Genomic DNA, 21596 nt, shown 5'->3' on the forward strand with positions numbered 1-21596 from the left:
GACAGGGGGAGGTTAGGAACAGTGTCAGAAATGGAATAGCCAAAGAACTTATATGCATGACCCATGGACATGAACTAAGGGGTATTGCTGGAGGGAATGAGTGGTACCAGGTGGAGGGGGACAAACAGGGAAAACTAGGACAACTATACTAGCATAATCAATAAAATATATTTTAAAAAGAGTTACTCCAGGAAATGCATAGGGTTGTAGAAGCATGTACCACAGGAAGTGCAACCAAACAAAGAATCAAAAGACCTCCCTGGTGTTAGCTAAGCTTGACCCAAAGGGTAAGTGGGGAGTGTCCAAATGAAGAAGGAAGTTGAATGGAGTGTCTTGTAGGCCAATGAAAAGATATGGAAAAATAAGAGGCATGCAGATGGGGCATTGCTCTTTTGTTGCAGATAGTAAGTAGTTCTGTTTTCACTCACCACTGTTCTTTCTTTCCTTCTATTGCCAGTTTTTAGCCTGTAGATTAGCTCCTTTTCCCTAATCATCATTGCTCTGATGGGGCTTATTTGCAAATCCAATCCAGGAACCAATAAACAAAGAAAATGGTTAAGGAGTAGCCACTGGAGCCTGGAACCAAGCCCACATTACACTTAAAAAAATTTTGATTTTCTGCAAAAAAAATATTTTGACTCCTACATTTTTGGACTTCTTTAGAAAGATCTGAAATGGATGACACCAAGCTGTTTGCCTAAAATAATGTCCCAAGCCTGAATTGGCATGGATATTTCCTGAGATTAAAATAGAATCTTGTTTGGCTAACAGAAAACAACTTGGAAATCAGAGTCGTTTAAGTTGAAACCATTATTTTTCCCTTTCTCAACGAAAATTCCTGTTTTTATACACACTAAGAGATCAGGATAGTGAGGTCACTCTGCCACAGAACTTTCCATTAACATTTTGATGTTGAGAAACCTCAGAAAGCAAATAAAGATGGGGAGAAAACTTTGTAATGTAACAAGGCCATTCAGTAAATGTTTACGAGCACTCACCCTTCACTAGGCACTGTTCTATGCACTAAATAAAGAAACATGTCCTTGTAGAGTTTGCATTCTAGCAGAAATAAAACCTACAAAAAGAAATAAGCAAATTATATAGGAAACTATAGGATTAGTGGTATGGGGGACAGGAGGCAGCAGGAGGGGCAGGCTGCAATTTTAAATAAGAGTGTTCAAGGTTGGTGTCCTCAAAGAGGTGACTTTTGAGCAAAGCCAGAATGAAGTGACGTGAGCCATGCAGACATCTGTGTCTAGGGGGAAGTAACAGTGGGTCAGCGACCCTGAGGCAGGGGCATGACTGGAATGCTCTCCAAGGCAAGGAAGCCAAGGATTAAGAGATGCGAGAGAGATGGGCTCTGAGAGAGTTGGAAGAAGACAGATCACTGCCCTGGGGCGTCTTTCAGGGGTAGGGTTTGGGGAGACTGGTGACTCGATTGGACTGATTTTCTAAATGTGCATTTTAGGATACTGATTAAGTGTTTTCATTTGAGCCCCGTCCTTTCGTACGACCTGTTTTACTCTGCCACAACAGAGCAATGATTGATTAAGATGGTTTCTAAAAGATCTCCGCAGGATCAGGTACCACAAGACTGATGAGCAGTAACAGCCTTTCCTCTCTGGTGGGCACATGCTCCCAGAGGGGCACCCATCGCTGTCCTAATGTTCTCAGAGCTGAGCTGAGCTGCCAGAGATGGAAAAGTCTGTACGTTTCTTCTTCAAAACTTGACTGGAGAGCCAAATGTTTCTTCTGGTTCGTTACAAAAAAAAAAAAAAAAAAAATGCCTTTGCCAACTCTGTGGGAGAAGCAAACTCCCGGAGTTTGCCTTTGCTAATTTGTCCAAGTTTGCTGTGGTTTCACTAACTGCAGACGCTGCTCCGCTCCAGCCCCATAAACCTTGCTGGTCTTGGATTTCTGGGCTGTCGGATGAAAGCTACTGCTCTCCTCTGCAGTCATCACCTGTAGGGGCGGAACCCTCAGAGCGCGCACCTACGTCCCCCAGGCCTTTCTTTATCTCAGGCTCACCCTTTCCTGCTGAGCACCCTGCTTTCCTCTTGCAGGCCGGGCGCTCAAGGTTCCTCCTACCCTGGCGCTTGCCCCAGTTGGCTGGCCCCCAAGAGACGCTGCCTTCCCGAGCACCCCCGCCCGCGAGCTTCCCGCAGCGGGGCCAGGCGCCCTCACCCCGTGCCGAGGCCGGGAGGGCGGCGAGAGGAGCGCACGCGCGCCCCCGCCCCTCCCCGCAGGCGGCGTGGTTCCCCCTGCAGCGCCTCCCTCGCGGGGAAGGAGCCGGAGGGGCTCCTGGCGCCGGGCAGCAGACCTGCTCCGGCTGCGCGCCGCTTCGCTCTCTTCCGAGGGCGGCAGTAGCCGCCGGGACCGACGCAGCTACTCTGGGGAAGCGAGGAAGCGAGCGCGCCTTCACTCCCCGCCGAGTAGCCCAACCTGGTCCCCACGTGCAGCCGCGCCGCCGCCAGGCCTGGCCGCCCGACATGGATTTCCTCTTGGCACTGGTGCTCGGGTCCTCTCTTTACCTGCCAGCGGCCGCTGAATTCGACGGAAGGTGAGTTGGCCCCGCGCGACCTCTCCTCCGCCTTCTTTCCCACGTTAATCTATAGTCCTCAGGTCCCTTCTCCTGGCGCAGTGGCGCGGTCACAGAGGCGTCTCTCTCCAGAAGCTGGGCCACCGCACTGCCTCGGCGGGAGGAGAGTCGTCGAGCAGCTCTCGCCACCCAGGGGGATCCAGCTGCGACTCCCGGCTGAGGGATTCGGGCTCGGGGTAAAGGGAGGCTCGAGCCCGGCATCTCGCCTCTGAGGTGACGCGCGGGACATCCCCTGACCGGGAAACTTGCGCTCTTGATTTAGACGGCTCTCCACCGGGGAAACTTCCCAATGGCCAGGGTCGAATCGGGGCTTGGAGCCCTCAGGGCCGCCACTCACACCAAGGGTGGCAGCGAGGGAGCCACTGGGCTTCCAGGGGAGACCCGTTTGCCTTCCCCCTTAGTTTTCTAGAAAGACTCAAAATAAGGACTGAGGTGTGTGTGTGGTGTGTGCGCCCGCGCAGAGCCACCGAGACCGCGGGCGAGCCCCACTAAGGCGTGCTCTGACAGGTTCCAACAACCAGGCTCCCTCTCCGCTGTCACTCGGCTCTTCCTCCCACCGCCGCGCGCGGCACCCTCCCCAGCGCTGCCGGGTGCGCTCCGCGAGTGTGTGTGTCGGGAGGGCGTGCTCAGTTACTCCACCTCCGCGCAGTTCCACGCCAGACTAGCCCCGAGCACAGGTTGCTGTTGCTCGCGCAGGTGGCTGGAGCTGCGGGAGAGATCTTCACCTGGGTCACGCCGCTGCCCCGCGGCTCTCTTTCAGCGACCCTCCACCCGCCAGTGATCTCCCTGCGCGGCCCTACACACTGCCGCACCGGTTTTACTGGCAATCTTGGAACGAATCAATTCCACGATTGATTGATTGGCTTTCTTGTACCTGGAGGGAAGCGGAAGGGAACCAGTGGAGCGCAACCGCCTGTTTACCACCTGGTCAGAGGAAATAGAAAGTTCGGGGTTATTTTGTACTTTGGTCTTGGGGGTATTGGGGGAGGGGGGAATAAAGGAAAAAGTTAGTGGAGGCCGGGCTAGCGGTCAGAGGCTATTTTACTTTTTGAAAGCGGTTCTTTTCCCACATTCAAGTATGTTGTGCATTTCTTGCACACACATTTGCAGCAAGAAATGTATCACGTGATTAAGCGTAAGATTTTAATGTATCTTTAAAAAGATGTCTAAAACAGCCAGTGAAAATATTATTGATCCTTTTTTTGGGGGGGGGGGAATCATTTAAGTGTCTAAAGGAAACAATTCACCAAATAAGGTGCCAAAAAATGGAATCTGATGGATAAATCACTATCCTGAAATCGAATCGTTTCTTTAGACCTTATTTACATTAGAGAGGAAAATAACATGAGTTATTGATCCAGGAAAGTTTCAAACCACAAGAACACCTGAGTTGTTACCTGCCCTTTAAAATCCCTTGGTTTTACTTAGACTTCTTTTACTAGTACATTTTTTTCTGGGAACTTTTCCTGCCAAAGAGTCATATCTCGAAAAGAGTTCTGTTTCATTTGACTTTGAGGAACCTCTCCTCTTTCTACCCCTTCCCCATCTACCTTTTCTATTAGGCAGAATTTTCTGCTTTCTACTTTCACATGCCCTAATACTTTTCAGTTGTGATGAATCAGTCAAAACTGTGCTGCCTACCCCCAACCCCACTCCTGCTCCCAGTAAGTGTGGGTCTTTGAGGAATCTGTTTTATCTCAAGCCTCTGTAACCACCCTGTGAGCGGCAGCCTTGAGAATCTTAGTTTTAGCTGGTGCTATTTCCATTTAAGAAAGGATCTCCCCCCCCCCCCCCCGCTCCTGTGTGTTGTGTGTGTGTGTTTAACTGTCTGAAACTTGAAATTAGATCATAGCAGAACTATTTCCCTGAAGGTGTTTTATCCTTAAATTTGTGCAGACATGAAAGAGTTCATAGAAAATTGTTGGGTGCGATTTAAATTTTTTCTAAAATAATAACGAAGAAGAAATTATTTTTACTTTCAAATGTGTTTTTATTTTGAATCTTTTTGTTTGGTAGGTGGCCCAGGCAAATAGTGTCGTCAATTGGCCTGTGTCGTTATGGTGGGAGGATTGACTGCTGCTGGGGCTGGGCCCGCCGATCCTGGGGACAATGTCAGCGTAAGTATCACCACCCTGGTAACTTCAGCTCCCTAGGAGGTGGGGCTCTCCACTCTCGTTCATGGCTTCACTCTGCACCGGGGAGGGCTCATGGCAGACATGGTTTGACGGTATGGTTCTGACGTGGGAGTTTTCAGGTCCAGTCCTGGGCTCCTTATTCTGCCTCTTTCTAAATTGAGCCACCTGTGGTAAGGAGCCAGTTTTGTTATTCACAGGACGCTCATTTCAGCATTTGTCCCCAGTATCTCCAGCTTCCATTTTCTCATCAGGCTCACTCTTTTCTTTGCTCCAGGCTCTGAGATGGGGGTAAGATAATGAGTCTAGACTGTATTTACACTAAGCACTCTGAACCTGATAGCACTTATAAAATCCTTACCGTAGCTGTTGTGTAAAGAGGCCTATTTGTAAGTCTGTTTTTGAAGTGAGGTTGTATTGACTATGTTCTAAATGGACCGCCCAGTATAATCAAATAACACCTCTGAAAAATACACATTTTTAAGTTCTTTAATTATGTAATAAGTGTTAAGTTGGAACACTGATTTTTTACCCTGTCCATGATCACAAATGGATATTATTTTTATGATAAAAATCAAAGCTACCTCACAGAAGTTTGAGAAATTTGAGAATTATATCTGGATCTTAAAAATTATATCTCACTCCCCCTACCAAAATAAACAAAAAAGCAAACAAACAAACCCACAGATAATTAAGTACACTTCAGGAGCATCTTTAGAATACTAGGTTGGCAAGTCTGCAGAGATGCTAGGAATGATAGTATGTTCTATATATCCCAGTGTTTTACTGCTGATAAGAAAGGGACTGAGAGGAATAGAGAAGTGTAGTTAACGAAGCTGTAGCTGGAAGGAGAGGGACCTGCTTAGAGATGTGTTGGTAGTGTGAGGAATAGAGTAAATTTCAGTTCAGAAAAGTTAGGCGTTCCCTTAGCTATTTCAGTCTTTCAGAATTATTGCATGTGATGTCCATTCTGAACTTTCTGAAGGAAGGAGAAGGACAGTTACAGGCTGACTTTGTAATTGCAGGTGCAGGCTGGCTGACATCTCTGGTTAGGGATGGAAAGGTAAAGGGCACTAAGGTTGGTCTGCAAGCCACTGGGCCAGGCTTTTTGCACAGCTGGGCCATTGCATTCCATTATAAAGGAGATGGTGGTAACTCTGTTTCCACTCAACAAGAGCATTAGGCAAAGCCATTGTGCCCAGCCCCAGCCCCAGCCCCATCCACTGACATATGCATTAGTTAGTTGATTCAACATTGTTTTTAAGGGAAGATGGTCAAAAAGAAGAATGGTAGCTGGTGGAATATAGTCTTTTGCTAGTGTTACCTCAGAAGTATTTGCACAGCTGGAGACCACAGGTGTGGAATTTGAAGCACAACCAGGCTTTGAAAATCAGAGCAAGAAGAGAGGACCCTTTTCTTGGCTTAACACAGGCACCTTTCCCAAATGAAAAATGAATACTTTCTTTGCAGTAGTGAGATAGTTTCCTCCTCCTTTGCTGCCTTAATTTGCAGGACACTCTCAAGGAAATGTTGAAGTGCTTTGGGGTGTGTACAGTCCCCCAACCCCACTCAGGACAAGGCTGCACTGGCAGAAAGCGCTGAGCACAGCGGAGTGCACGTTCCCTGAAGGCACAGTGCCAGAGCAGTGGGCAGAGGCGGAACAGTTTGCCACACAGTTACGTCTTCTCTAGTGTGCATCAGCTTGGCGATTCTGAATTGGAATGAATGTAAAGGCCTTTTAAAGTTTCAATGACATTACCAAATTTAACCCTGCTAGGAATCGCTTTCTTCACAGTAGCTTTCCCAACAAATAAGCGGGCTGTTTTTTTTCTATACCTTCATTTTGTTTCCAAAAGATTTAAATTGATCAAGTATTGTATTTGGCAGTATTTATCTTTTCCTTATTGTTGTTCCTTAAGAATCTGAGAAAGCTGCAACATGGCATGAGTTAATTATTGAAATGGTAGGTAAGTTAAAAATGTGTTAAGTGGTGCTGCACAAATTACAATTTATCTTAATTTAGATTTGGTGAAAGTTTGAGGGGCAGAGTATTGGAGGGGAACATGAACTCAGGAGGATGGCTGTCTGGGTTCAAATTAGTTCTACCTCTTACTATGTGACCTTGAGCAAGCCATTCACTCTGCTTTATTTTTGTCATTTCTAAACTGGATCTAAAATAGTATAGTACTTCATAGGTAAACCTCATAGGTATAACCATAAAGATGCTTGAATAAATTATTTGTAAAGCACTTAAAACTACTACTGGCACAGGGTAAATATTACATATGTGTTTGGTGAAATTAAGAAAATGCAAAGGAATACTGCTATTGAAACACTGTTGTGGGATGGGATGTACCGTGTTAGCAGGTTCTTTGTTCTCTAGGCATGATTTATGTATTTTGCATTTATGCTGCCAAAATAAAAAATGGTTCCAAGGTTCTCTGTTGCAATAAAATAAAATGCCTTTAAATTACAAAGGGCCAGATGGATCTTTACCATTAATAATGTAGATGGCAAAGTAGTAAAAATGAGTTCAAAGATGGATGTTTCCTTGTGTGTGTTTTATTTTCCAGAATCTCAGAGGGTCCAAATGGCTCTTGTCAGAGAACCTGCTGTCTTTGTTTTGCTATAAACAGGTAGGGGAATGTGGGGCAAGAGGTCAGCTCAAAGTGGGGAGAACTGCCCTAATAGAGGATTGTTAGGGACAAATGGAAAACTCCCGATGAGTTTTTAAAGCAAGTTTTTGTGTCATTAAAATTTTTGTCACTATGTTTATTCAAGGAAAATGCCTTCCTGTTCTTTAACCGTTACATCTGGTAATGGATTATCTATAAAAATTCCAAAGAGCTTCTGGGAAATTTAATGTGAAAAATATTTTTGCCGTTCTGCCTCTTAATTAGATAACCTCAGTGTTCTTTCTCCTAAGGAGCAGTCTCCATTAAAAAAAAAATTCCTTTTATTCATTCATTCATTCATCCATTCATTCTTACTTATTCTATTACAGTTGTCCCAATTTTCCCCCCTTCGCCCTCCTCCTCCCAGTCCCACTCCCACAGTCAATCCCCACACTGTTGTCCATGCCCATGGGTCATTCATACATGTTCTTTGACTACTCCTCTCCTTCCTTTCCACCATTCCCTTCTCCCCCCTTTCCTCTAGAAGTTGTCGGATTGTTCTCTGTTTCTATGTCTCTGGTTCCGTTCTGCTTGTTAGTTCATTTTGCTCATTAGAGTCCTCTTTTAAGTGAGATCATATGGTATTTGTTTTTTACCGATTGGCTTATTTCATTTAGCATAATGGTCTTTCTTTAGTTGCATCCATGCTGTCAAAAAGATAGGAATTCCTCTTTTTTTCTGCTGTGTAGTATTCCATTGTGTAAATGTACCACAGTTTTAAATCCACTCATCTACTGATGGGCACTTAGGCTGTTTCTAGCACTTGGCTATTGTATATAGTGCTGCTATGAACATAGAGGTGCATAAGTTCTTTTGAATTGGTGTTTCAGGATGCCGGTATAGTATTACCAGCAATGAAATTGCTGGGTCGAAAGGCAGTTCTATTTTTAATTTTCTGAGGAACTTCCATATTTTTCTTCACAGTGGCTGCACTAGTCTGCATTCCCACCAACAGTGCCCTAGGGTTCCCTTTTCTCCACATCCTCGCCGACACTTGTTTTTTGATTTATTAATGATGTCCATTCTGACTGGTGTGTGGTGGTATCTCATTGTGGTTTTGAGTTGCATCTCTCTGATGCCTAGTGATGTTGAGAAATTTTTCATTTTCCCTTTCTTATTATGGGTGTCCTGCTTCTTGTTTTTCTGAATGATTCACTTTGGAATTTTCCTTCAAATCAGCACAACAAAACAAAAGGAAGCTATTCCTACCTATACCCAGAACCTCCCAATGTATCCTTTAGTAGATGTATGTGTAAGCTGGGGAGGTATGTGTTGGGCTGTTCTCTCATTATACTGAATACTATTTGTTAGATCTCTTGCCCTAGTGCAGGGACGCTGTGGTCAGTGTTTATCCCATTTGTTGAGGGTATGTGAAACATTTTGACTCAGTTTTCATAGGCTTAAATATATGAGATATGTCCAGAAAATGTCCAGCAATTATTAATATAACAAGAAGGGTTTGGCAATATTGATGTAACCTGGCAGCCAAGGAGAGTGGACTGGAATGCACATGTGTGAACAATGACAACTTCACTGTACTAGTCGGTGGGCGCGGTAGAAGCCATTGAGTGAGCATGTCTACTGTGTGGCCGTTGCATTCAAAGTGACTGAATGAGTAGAGCAACAAATCTGTATCAAATTTTGCATTAAGCTTGAATATTTCTCTGCGGAAACTATTCAGATGACTCAGAAGGCCACAGCTGTGGGTAACTAACTGCTAATTGGCGGCTTCATCACGACAGCATGCCCGCTCATGCATCACACCTCCTGCAGAGTTCTTTGATGAAACATCAGATCACCCAGGTGACTCAGCCCCCCGTACAGCCCAGATTTGGTGCCCTGCGACTTCTGGCTTTTCCCAAAAGTGAATCACCTTTGAAAAGGAAGAGATTTCAGGCCGTTAAAGAGAATCAAGAAAATATTATGGGGCAGCTGATGGCGATTGGGAGAACTGTTGTGAGATTACAGGGCACCTACTCTGAAGGGGACTGAGGCATCATTGTCCTGTGTGCTGTATTTCTTGTATCTTACATCTTCTTCAATATATGTCTCTCTTTCATATTAATGGCTGGATACATTCTGGACAGACCTCATATGTATTTACAGAAAACATGCTGCATTTTATTTCCACTTGCTACTACTCTTTTTCATTGACTTGTTTGGAGAGGCCCACACCGCTGTGGGGCAGTGGTGTTGCTCAGCCTGCACTCTTGGCTCACTCTGGCCACAGAACCACATTTAGCCAGGCTTCCTGACCTTCCATCTTGAACTGAGGAAGGAAGGATCAGAGATGCTACCTAGGCAGGCATAGGAGCTGTCCTCCTGCTTCCTGCCCATGCCACTGTCCCAACAGTTCCACGAGCTGGGAAAACGTGACCTATCCCAGAAATAGGCAGATTGTGTTTTTAGTTCTTTTAGAGGTCATGCCCTGGCTCTCTTTCTGTCCTTTGAATTCTTTGTTTTGTGTTCTTGACTCATGAACAGATCTCCACATATTGAGGGTTCAGAATTTGGTTTTTCTAATTGTCTTGGGCTTTATTGACTGTTGATGTGGCTCTTTATTGTAAAGGGAAATTTTCTTAATATGTTCATAGCACACTGATGGTTACATATTTAAAATACACCGCACCTAATCACTCAGACTGTCACAAAATATTTGTTTCTTGCTCTGTAATTATTCTGTTCCTTAACTTTTCCATCGCACTAATGGCACATTTCATTTTTTAATTATTTTAACAATTTTCCTACTCCTGCCAAGCAGAGATCTCTGTTATCAAGATTTCTCAGGGTTTGTATATTTTATTTTAGAAAGCTGTGTATGTCTGGAAAGGAATTCTTAACTAAAAGCATTGGGCAAATGGGGACATCAGAGTACAGCTCTGGCTTTTATACCTGATTAGCTGTTTAATATTTCTCAATTGCAGTTTTCTCATTTTGCAAGCAGATTTCTAAGATTCCACAATGTGTACAAGAGTAGATATGGTCTAGGTGTGGTATTTCTATATGGTTGTCTGTTTACTTGGGGATTTGGCTGTATATGTGGCTATGACAATAGTGTTTCTGTTGTAAGTGAGTGAAGAAAAGCTCAAAATACAACTAGTTCCAGGTTTCAACAAGGCAATTCAGTTTCTGCGTTCTTTGGCTGTCAGTGAGCAATTTGTGGTTTCTGAAGGAAATTATGTAAATTGGGGTGGTTTTGCATCATTTCTTCTTAACAGCAGGCAAAATGCAGATGTTTTCTGCTTCTCTAGAGATTTTGGAAAGATATAAAACCTACACCTGAAGTTTGGCTTTGGTTTATTAGCTTTAAACCTCATTTTCTCCTACCTCTCCCTGTAGTTAGTAAAGGCTACAACTGTACAATTGCCATGTAAAATGAAATTTTTGGATTATTATCAACATTAGATAAATTTATAAGTTAGTTCAAAATAGGGACTGAAAAATAGTAATTTTTCTAAAGCTACTTTGGAGTTATAAAACAGTTCCAGTTGGATGATCTATATTACTGGCTAATGATTGTAAGTCACTGGAAAGAATGATGAGCAAATTGTTGAATTCTTTCTGTATTTCAAATGAAAAGCAGAGAATTTAGATTTAGAAAATGAAATGTTTAAATTTCATGTTTTATTTCTTACTTGTATATTAACTCAGAAACTCAGCTTCCTCAGTGGAACATGATTTATTAATTTTTGCTCCCTACACTGGCCATTGAGTTCCTGCCCCTAGTCACAAAATCATATAGATTACACCTTTGATCATGTAGATTTTTAACATATTTTTTAACATAATCAATGGTAATAAGAAATGTTAGAATTAGCTTTGAAGGCAATACATAGTGTTCCCCATCAAAGAGGTTATTTCTAATGAATTGCTTTCCATTTGTAGTCAGTGGCTATGGCAACCTTCATAGAACATGAATTAGTATTTTATAGATGAAGCCTTTTTTATACCTGCATAATCATGTGCATTTAAAGGGTAACTTGGAGTCGCAAGGTGTGTTGTGCTGCCGAGAGCCATGTTTAAGACTGCCAGGAGGTCCTGGGGTTCCCTTAATGCAGCTGAGCAAGCTCCATTCTCTTAGTGTTGATCAGCTTCCTCCTCCAATTTTGGGGTGAGAATGCAGAAACTGCTTTTTTTTTTTTTTTTTTTTTTTTTTGAGGTGGAAATAAAAGCAAGGTGGTCGAAAATCATATAACTGTTTTGAGCACTAAGCCTGAATTTCCAAGTCCTTAGGAAGTTTTGTTTTGTTTTAGTTCAATTTCAGTAATTTCTCCCCAGTTTATGAAAATGTAATGCACATATAGCACTGTATACATTTAAGGTGTACAACATAATGATCTGCCTTACGGATATTGTGAAATGATTACCGCAATAAGTTAGCATCCATCATCTCACATAGTAGATAGAAAAGAAAAAAAAATTTTTTTCTTGTGATGAGAACTCTCTGTTCTCTAAACAACTTTCATATATAGCACAGAGCAGTGTTAATTATAGTCATCATATTATACATTCCGTCCCTAGTACTTTTTATCTTATAACTGGAAGTTTGTACCTTTTGACCACCTTCCAGCAATCCTCTTCCCTCTGCCTGACCCTTTTGGTATGGAAGTGAAGTTTTTGGTTAAGATTATTCAACCACCACTTTCTGCAAGGTTATTTGAGAACATCATGTACTTTGGGTAACTTCAAGTGGTCTTGGAATGCAAATTCCAAATGTAAATCAGTGTTGAAGAAGTTTGACCTTTTTAAACAGGTAGTGTCTGAGCATGTATAGTCTTGAAAGTTAAGTTTCACAGAAATTAGTTTGTTCCTTCATTCTTTGCCCCTATTAGAATGGACCTTTATGTAATACTATTAAGATCTACTAATTTCCTAATATCACCTCATAAAGTTAATGTGGGCAGGTCTTAACCTCTATGGATTAGAAATTTTAGTACGTCCCAGGATGGGAGTTCTGGCCCAGGAAAGGGAAACACTCTAGTCACTCCAAATTCAGCTGCTAGATTTGCCCTCAAATACCTGTCACACACATCTGGCCCCACAAATGACCCTGGTTTTCTAATTGGAAACTTTTTGATAAGCTTTGAAAAGTATAAGTGTGCTTTGCCCTTTTTCCCATTGTAGCAAGTGTAATGGACATTTTTATATGGTGCTTTTTAGCTGTAGAATTCATGTTGTGTGCATTTTTCCTGTTTTTTAGATTCTGTTTTCTATAACAGTGTACACTCTGAATTACTTTGTATTAGTTTCAGGTATGCAGCATGGTGGTTAGACAATCATATACTTCACCAAGTGGCTCCCTCAATATTTCAAGTACTTACTTGGCACCATACGTAGTAGCAGTGGTGATTGGTTCCATGCAGCATCTTCAGTGGGTGAGGGAAGAGACTCACCGCAGGGCTGGGCCTTCATCATGGGGGAGATAAAAGGGAAGGAGAGAAGGGTTCTGATGGCCTAGTTTTCATTACCCTCCAACCTCCGCCAACCTCCCACACCTCCCCTACCACCACACACAGGTACTTTTGCCCCTTTCCACCAATTTTATGCAGTTTTTAAATTGTCATCAATCTTTTAAAATATTTATTTTGTAAGAGAAAATGCATTTATATCCTTAAATACTTCTCCTCAAAACAATGGGTATTATCAATTTTTTGTGTACCTTTTAGAAATATTTTACATACTTATGGGCAAATTCCTATATATCTCCTCTCCACCCCTTATATACAAATAAAAGCATACTATATATACACTATTTTGTGCCTTGCTAATTTTTTCTAATTGTACATCTTAAAAGCCTTGCTTTATCAGCAGCACATGAAGAGCCTGATCACTTTTTTATGAATTCATAGTAGCTCATTGTATGGCTGTCCCATAATTGTTTAACCAGTTTCTTATTGATGGACATTTATGTTGATTATAATCTTTTACTAGTATAAACAATTCTAAAATAAGCAACTTGGAACATACATCTAAAAGTGTCTAGTATGTGTTCTAGTATTTCGGTGAGATCACTTTTTCTCTGTGGTAAAACGGCATGCATTTGTAACTAACCAATTGGACAGTGGTTTTTCACTTGGTAGTAAGTAGGTAATGAGAAAGGCTGGACTGCAATGCTGACGTAAGGCTCTGGCAATCCTATATCTAGAATCTAATGTTGCTTAATTCAAGGATGCTCTAGTCTACTCTGTCCTGCAAACCTCTCTGACAAGTTAGTGAGGGGCCATATACTGCCATTTCCACCTGTTTCCTCTTGGACCAGAGGTAACTGGCTGACATTGAGAGGAAGGGGTGAGGTTTGTCCATATGCCAGGATTTCTTCCTGGCTTCTTACATATCAGTTTTGTATTTTTTATGGATGTGAGTTTCTTTTATTTTTAAGAAAGACAAATATCTTAAGAGTTGCTTAACTCATTGATGTTTTATTTTCTTTACAGGGCAGCCATAATTGTTACACCTATGTAAATAATGTTTGCTTTTTTACTAGTCCTATTATCTATTAGGATTACACAGAATTTTGTTATCTGGATAAAGTGTTTTGGGACACCTGTTAAGATAAAATGATTTTTAGGAAATAGTAAACTATTTTTGTACTAAAATACTTTTAAAAAGTGACTTTAGCCCTGACCCATGTGGCTGAGTTGGTTGGGCGTCATTCTGCAGTTGAAGGATCACTGGCTCGGTTCCCAGGTCAGGGCACATGCCTGGGTTGTGTGTTTGGTCCCCGGTCAGGACACGTTAGAAGGGTGCCCCATCGATGTTTCTCTCCTCTTTTTTCCTCCCTTGCCCTATGTCTAAAACATAAATATTCAAAATATGATTTTTAAAAGTGACTTTAAAACTGTAGGGGCATACTTTTCCCATTAGTTATTCTAATTCTTATCCCAATTACATACTTAAATTGTCTAATTAAAATAAAATAAGAAATCCATGCATAAGACTCAGGTTGAGAGAGAGAGAAAAAGCAGTGAAGGTAAATCTTTCTGATTTCCCTATTTTTCTGACACGTAATTCCAATCCTGAGGAATTGTTATCTATTGATCTTTACAGAAATTTTAAAGCATTTTCAAAGTTATCTTTGTTTATAAAATAATAGCACAAGGTAAAAACTGTTATGTATCTTAAAAAAATATATATATATATATATACATATATAAATACATTTTGAGGAGCAGTCCTAATTCGCTCATGTAAATCTGATTCATTATTTGAAGTGGCTGCACAGTATAGTAGAATTAATATTAAACTCTCCTATTTATGCACATTTAGGTGGTTTTAAATATTTTGTTTTTATGAAATATGCTGCAATGAATATCTGCAGATTCATTATCACTGTTATATACATTTAGATGTGAAAGATTTCTAGAGACATCCTATTTTTATGTAAGTACAGAAATTAAAGAGCTCTCATTTTATTTTTTATAATTTTTAATACAAAATGTGTAACTTAAAGGAGATTAAATCATGGATAATATGGCAAGATGGAAACCCTCTATTCAGTCATTTTCTATTTTTGATTTCTTGGAGGATACCTTAAAAGATAAATAGAATCAATTTTGTCTGAATTTATGTCCTACTTTGTGTGGGGAAGGATGTGACATGTCTTCCAGTAAAGCATGCAATAAAATAGGTAAATAGAATTAACAAGGTATAGAGGGAGAAAAAAGAAAGGACAGAATAAAAGGTAAGATTTTGAGAAGAGGGTTTTAAAATAGAGATATACATGGTATAGAATCCTAAATATGTTTTGTAATTTGGCTCTTCACTTCTGGTAGCCAACGAAAAAAGGGAAGTGTTATTGATCATATAATTCATGTTGTTTGTAGGGATAAAGTAAGCCACTTATTTGGGGAAATTATGGCTTTCCCACATGTAATTCTGAAAGACGACTTTCATGTGGTCCTTCCTAGAGTGGGAGTGAGGTACGGAGTGGAAGGGGCTGCAGTGACATTTCTACCATAAAGCCGGTGTTGGTTTTGTAAAGCTGTTTCATAGAAGATCCTCCAGCCTTAGATGAAGCCCTTACTCTAGAAGTACAGTTCATGGACTGCTATTCTGCGTGCAGTTTAAGAAGCATTATCTATGCACTTAGCTTACTGGTGGATCCAGCCCAGAATATCTAGCTATGGTGGATGAACTGTTTAGGGCTTAATGGAGAATTCTAGGTTAGATAAGACAGTTTCAAGTTAAGATTTCTAACTTCTGAAGTTTGCTGTATTATTAATTAAAGGCCAGTCCATATATTTTTGCTTTTTAGGTCGTATATTTTGAAGGTCATTCTTTGTCAGTCAGTTGATGGAGTTGGTATGTAGAGGTGTTGTGAATGGAGTGCAGATAGGTGTCCCCTGGGATTCAGTATGAGCTTCTGCAAAGAAATCGGTGGAAAAAAAATTTTATATCAGTTTTGTATGATTTATTATTTTCATATTCATTGGATATTTATATATTAGCTCATCACCATTTTTGCTATTTCTGTTTCCATGGAAATTATGGCTTCGGGTAAGAGGTGAGACACAAACCCTTGCTTTCAGGCATAATTTATCCTGTGTGTGCTGTTAACATGGAATAAGGCCTCGTGAACCCAGGAGAAACAAAATCTCGACCAGTGCTCATTCCTCCAAAGCTCCTGATTGTTCCAGGCATGCAGGGGAGCAACATGACCCTTTGTTGTTATCCTAGTTCACCTGGGCCTTATGGAGGGCTGCTCTGCTCCAAAGCAGAGCCTGTGGTAAGCACTCATCCTGTCCCCATCCAAACTCAAACCTAACTCTTCTTCACTGTATTGTGAGGAACGGCTGATTCCCATTCACTCCTGAAGCCTCCAGGACTCTGGAACCTGAAACCCTGGTGCACACATGCCCTAGGAGATCCTCACCAACCAAGATCTAACCTGCCTGAGAGTTTTCACCCCTTATCAGCCTGAAGGGGAGATGAGGATTGTACATTGGCAGGGCCAAGGTCTTTCACTTCTTCATGGGAACAAAATAAATGATCAGTTCGCAAAGACATAGCCAAGATAATTTGGCTTAAAAAAATTTCAGTGCTATTAATCACTGACTACAGCCATAGAAAAATACTGATAGCATAAATACAATTGACATTGTATCTCTGGGTATTTACCAGGGCAAATAATTTGCAAAATGTACACATATTTACTAAAAAATTGGTGTATTACAAGACATAGAGTTTTGTTGAGTAATATGAAATATAAAGAAATCTTCCATTTTAGTGCACTAAAGCTTTTCTTTTAAGTTTTCTGATTTCATGACTTAATTACTACTAGTGAATAATTAAAGAGAGAATTATGGTCATAATAGAATTCCTAATAAAATTCCTAGTTGAGCAAGCATACAGGAGTATATTAAAAGCTAGATATGATAAAGTATTATTATGTATTACTATGTGCAGTAAAATAGTGACAGATATCTATATGTTCATTCCATATTAGATTCTCTCAAGAATTTTAGTTTTAACTTAGTCTGATGAAACACTGTTGAGTCAACTTGTTATTCTTAACTCTCATGGAAGGAAAATATATGAATAATAATAATGGTTTCTCAGCTTTAGAATATGGTAGTAGATTTTGGAAAGAAACAGCTTTTTCCTAGTTATATTTAATTAGAAGCTCTCATTTCCTGCCATACATTAACTGAAGGCTGGAGACAGACTTGGTAGGTACTAGATGCCAGGGGAGAGCCAGTTTGAAATTAAGGATATGCTATTAGGTGATTTGCATGTGGATAATCTGGAGTCAACTAAATTTTAAAGCTGAACACCTCATTTGGTCAATGTCTTCTTAACCATTCTGCAGAACAGTGATTTTCAACCGGTGTGTTGTAAGAATTTTTAAAACATGCAATATGTGATGTTCAATCAGGGGCGGAGACCTCTTTTCCCTTAGATTGTTGAATAAAAAAATGACAGCAGCCAACACAATAATAATTGTCTAGTGTAAATGAATCAAAATTATACCTATTTTTTTTGACAGATCAGCAAGAAGTATATATATATTTTAGTGTGCTGAAGAATTTTAGTAATTGAGTTTGTGTGCCATGAGATGAAGAAAAAAAAGGAAAATCGCTGCTGTAGATTAATGATATAAATTCTTCAAAACTGACATTGTTTTCCTATTGTAACATCAGATCGCAAGGTTAGGGCTGCCTTTTGTAGATATTGTTCTCTTACTCTGAAATTTTAGGAAATATGTCATCATGGTTTAAATTTGTGCTAAATGTACACAAAGGGAGAAACAATTAGGAATTTCTGGATTTAGGCTTACTTTGCCAAAAACAATGTTTTCGAAATCTTTAGCCTTGTTTTCATAAGTCCCAGTTCTCAAAATCAGTTTCTATGAAAGATGCCTAAATGATCAAAGGTGTATGTTGCAGATTTACTAAATACTTCATGGATAGACTTTTCAAATATGAGCTTCCTGTCACCCAAAATACTGTTTTAAAGCTCAGTACCTCCTGTTTTACTTCAGTGTTAAGATTTTGTAGGTAATTAGTAATTATCTGTGATATAAATGCATTTCAAAAAATAGCAAATAATAGAAATCCACAAATTGCAACTAATGCTTAGTTGTATTTTTTTAAATGTATGTGGGTGTTTAGAATTGACTTTATATTACATACACTTACTGTGGTAATGGTTTCTACCGGGTAATGGTTCAAGGTCCTTTGTCCCTTGAACCGAATTTTAAAATCATTGATGAATTAAAAGAATCAGTGTATCTTGGTGTCAATACATGGCCAAGAATTAAGACATTTTCACGTATAGTTTTATTTCCTAAATAAAGCAGAATTTTTTTTTTGAAACAATAAATTTACAAAGAAATAATTTGTAGATTTGCTACATGTTCTCTAATCTTGTATTAAAGTCTGATGAATCCTACAGCTTTAATACTTATAGTACAAAGTAGTGGATTAGAGGTTGGGATCACCCAAATTTCTACTCAAGATGCTAATCATGGGATCATTGTCCTGTATGTTGGTGTTATAAATGTACACAGCTGAATCGTTGACTATGAACAGTGTTTGCCAGGCTAGTATTAACGTTCTTGACCATTAGAGGTAGATGTAGTGGTTGGGGGTGTGGGGTCTTTCCCTTCCGTGCATATACCTGGCATCTGTCACCTGGAAGGAGGTGCAGGCGTCATGGCACGCTCTGTGCTTCAGAGGCTGTGCGACTCCTGTCTGAGTCCTGTGGTAACTGCCTCAGTTATCTTGGCCTGAAGCATTTTATTATTTCCTTTTCAGAGGTTGTGCTCTAACATTGGGGCATTTTTATAGTCCTTTACAGTAAATTATACACCAGATGATAGGCCTTCATTTGGATCATGAGTGGTCTCAGTTCCTTAGGGGTTCTTATCCCTTATTGTCTTTAACATGGTCCAAAGCCCAGGATTGACTCCAAATCTGTAAACCTGTGTTTAGCAGGCAAGGAGCAATCCTGAATAACTCAGTTTCTCTCATTTATATTAGTCACAGTTGCATGAAATCATCAGTGCTTATTATTTTTAACTATGCCTAATATCACTGAGAACTCTTAAGTGCCCCGTGCCACTGAGAAGCCTCAGATGAATGTAAGCAGTGGTTCTCCGGCAAGTGGCAGGAGAGAGATCTAGATTTGTACATTGTAACTGAGTGGGTTCGCTAAGAATATTTGCATATATCACTCCCATGGCTGTTTGACACTTGGCTATAGAGAACACATAGTATTAGGAGGAAATGGGACAGAATCTTCTATGGTGAGTGCTACTAATGAATCCTATTTTAGTACTTCTCACGGTGGCATTTATACCACCAAAAATATATATGACGGGCATTTATTTTTGGCAACTTTCACAAAAATCATGGTGATGGTTGCATCTGAACATTTCCTTATGTGTCAGTAGAGAATAGACCCCAGAAACTTCCTGGAAATAATCTATTCCAGGTTTAACTTTCCTTTGATTTAAAATGCAGTTTTGTATAGTTCTAAAATACAAATGCTAAAATATGGGACATTGATTAAAACATCATGCTAAAAATCTTATTAATATATATTCATATTGATAGCATAAAATTTACTAAATATATGTGTGTCAAGGCTGATTTATGTTAAGTAGGGGAAATGTGACCCAACTTGAAGAGGTTATAAAATGAAAATAAACTATACAGAACTGTTGGACTGCTTGGTACTAATGTAGCTAGTTAGAAAACAATAATGTTTGCTATTCTTTACTGAGTTGTTTTACCTTTGTTTAAAATCATTTAATATGTTTTTCTTGATAAATTAGATTACTCAAAATTGGCACTGAAAGAGTATTAAAGAAACGGTATCCTTTTATATTTTTGCCTTCTCATATACAACCATTGTTATAAATAGTTTTCTTTAACATGTGATTTATAATCTAATTTTTAGTTTATGTTTTGATTTACTTTTAGCTTTTTGCTTAGATTATACCACATATATTTCATTATTTTCTTTTAAGAAATGTATCAACATCAAGGTATGGTGAATTCTTTTGAAGTTAACAACAGTAAAAAGAAAAACACTAACTTATAAACCTAATCAACATGAAAAAATTTCTTTAACAAGTAAATGTAATGTGTGCCTTTAAAAATACAGAGCAGTCATTCCGGATCAATAATTACTACTTTATTTAAGTCAAATTGAATTTAGGATTTTTTCTTCTTGTATTACCCAAAAGAAGGTTCCATTCCCCTAATATTAAATTATACAAATAAATACACAAATCAAAAGTTAAAGTGAATATTTTATGCTTTAAAGAGGGAAGATGTTAATCTGAAAGAGAAGTAATAAAATCATCTTGCCTTACCTGTAGGATCTCCAGGCTAGTCGAACCCTGACCATTATTAGTCGAGTTTCAAGTTTCTTCCATTTACTTTCATTAAACTGGCTTATTTATGTATCTTCAATTGAAATGGCTGAGCTTTCAGGGTAATTCTTGTTGCTATTGACAACCAAAGCAGCCATGCAAGAAGAAAATGCTGTGGAAGGAAAGAAAAACAAAACAAAACATTATTTCTTCCCCAAAGTTGAAGAGAAAAGGGAATACACAGTATGTAAGAAACAGGTAAGTAAAGACATATCTATTTAAAATCTATCAGCCCTGATTACTAATTGATCAAAAGTTTTAATTTTTTTCAGATACTTTGTCCACACTCATTTAAATAAAAGGATACTGTCTCTTGGAACCAAAAATTAATTCTGAAAATGAAAAATTGGAATGGAAGGTACAGTGTTACAGAAGGTCTGAAATATTTTAACTTAGAATTTGGACTGTGAAAGAATAGCACAACTCAATTATTGGTTAATATTTTTGTGACAAAATGTTTTCTAATGGCAAAATGGTGACTAAAATATTACTATTTTAAACATGTCCTAGATTTTTGTTTGTTTGTTTCAGAAAAACACTGAAAGTTGAATATGTGTAAGTCTCCGGGAATGTAACAACTTGATAAATACCCAAGTCCCGCCTCCTTACAGAGAAAAGATCTGGAATTTCTTTTTTTGGACATTTGTTTTGCAGCTTTCTACGTCTTAAGGCAGAGAATAGCCAGGATAAGGTGCCAGCTCAAAGGTTAGATGAACATATTTCTTGAAATAATTTTGGCTAATATGTTCTTGAAAGGCATAACTTCTAAATAATAACTTCACAAAATTAATAAAATTTAACATTAGTTGTGGTTTTTGGAGTTGCTTTTTTGGGGGAAAATTATATTCCTTAAAGATTTTTTTTCTGTTCATGATTTTACTAAGTTAATTTCATTTTAGTTATTACATTAAACTTTTCCCTTTCAGTTTGTAATTTCTTTCTCTTCTTTTATGAATCTAATAAATTGACCTCCATTCTAACCTAAAGGACAGTTTATATTTTTAATACTTAAAGAAGCAACTAAAAAAAATAAAAAAATAATAAAACCAAAGTTCACCAAATGAAATTACTAACACCAGCCTATCATTAATCTGAGGGAATTGTATTCATATTAATTCTTCATGGACAAATTCAGGTAAGAAATATTTTCATTGTTTAAAAGATATAATATGTTGTTATAGCACCTAGAGTATTCATGCTATCCTTTTGTTACATAAAGTGTTCTTCGTTTAAACTATTTCTGGAAGTGAATAATGTCACTTAACAAATCACCCTAATGACACTTCAGTGGAAAGCTTTGGTGAAATGTG

The 21596-nt window shown here is 39.3% G+C and overlaps 1 protein-coding gene across 10 annotated transcripts in view; it reads left to right on the plus strand.

Annotated features, from left to right (window-relative positions):
- The first annotated feature begins 2190 nt into the window (after positions 1–2190).
- Positions 2191–21596, plus strand: part of NPNT (nephronectin) — a 77254-nt gene continuing 57848 nt past the window's right edge. For 3 of the 10 annotated variants that reach the window (XR_016509049.1, XM_090266376.1, XM_090266374.1), the window contains exons 1-3: positions 2197–2560; positions 4616–4716; positions 20941–20991. Coding sequence is in view for 6 of the 10 variants with exons in the window: in XM_090266376.1 (XP_090122502.1) it covers positions 2490–2560; positions 4616–4716; positions 20941–20991 (223 nt within the window). In the remaining 4 variants the exon portion in view is untranslated. Of the gene's footprint in view, positions 2561–4615; positions 4717–20940; positions 20992–21596 lie in introns of those variants that run through there. The other 7 variants (XM_090266375.1, XM_090266377.1, XM_090266379.1 and 4 more) reach the window with 5 other exon arrangements.

The sequence above is a fragment of the Furipterus horrens genome, unplaced genomic scaffold (assembly GCF_987537825.1).
Source record: "Furipterus horrens unplaced genomic scaffold, mFurHor1.1.pri manual_scaffold_2, whole genome shotgun sequence".
NCBI lineage: Eukaryota > Metazoa > Chordata > Mammalia > Chiroptera > Furipteridae > Furipterus > Furipterus horrens.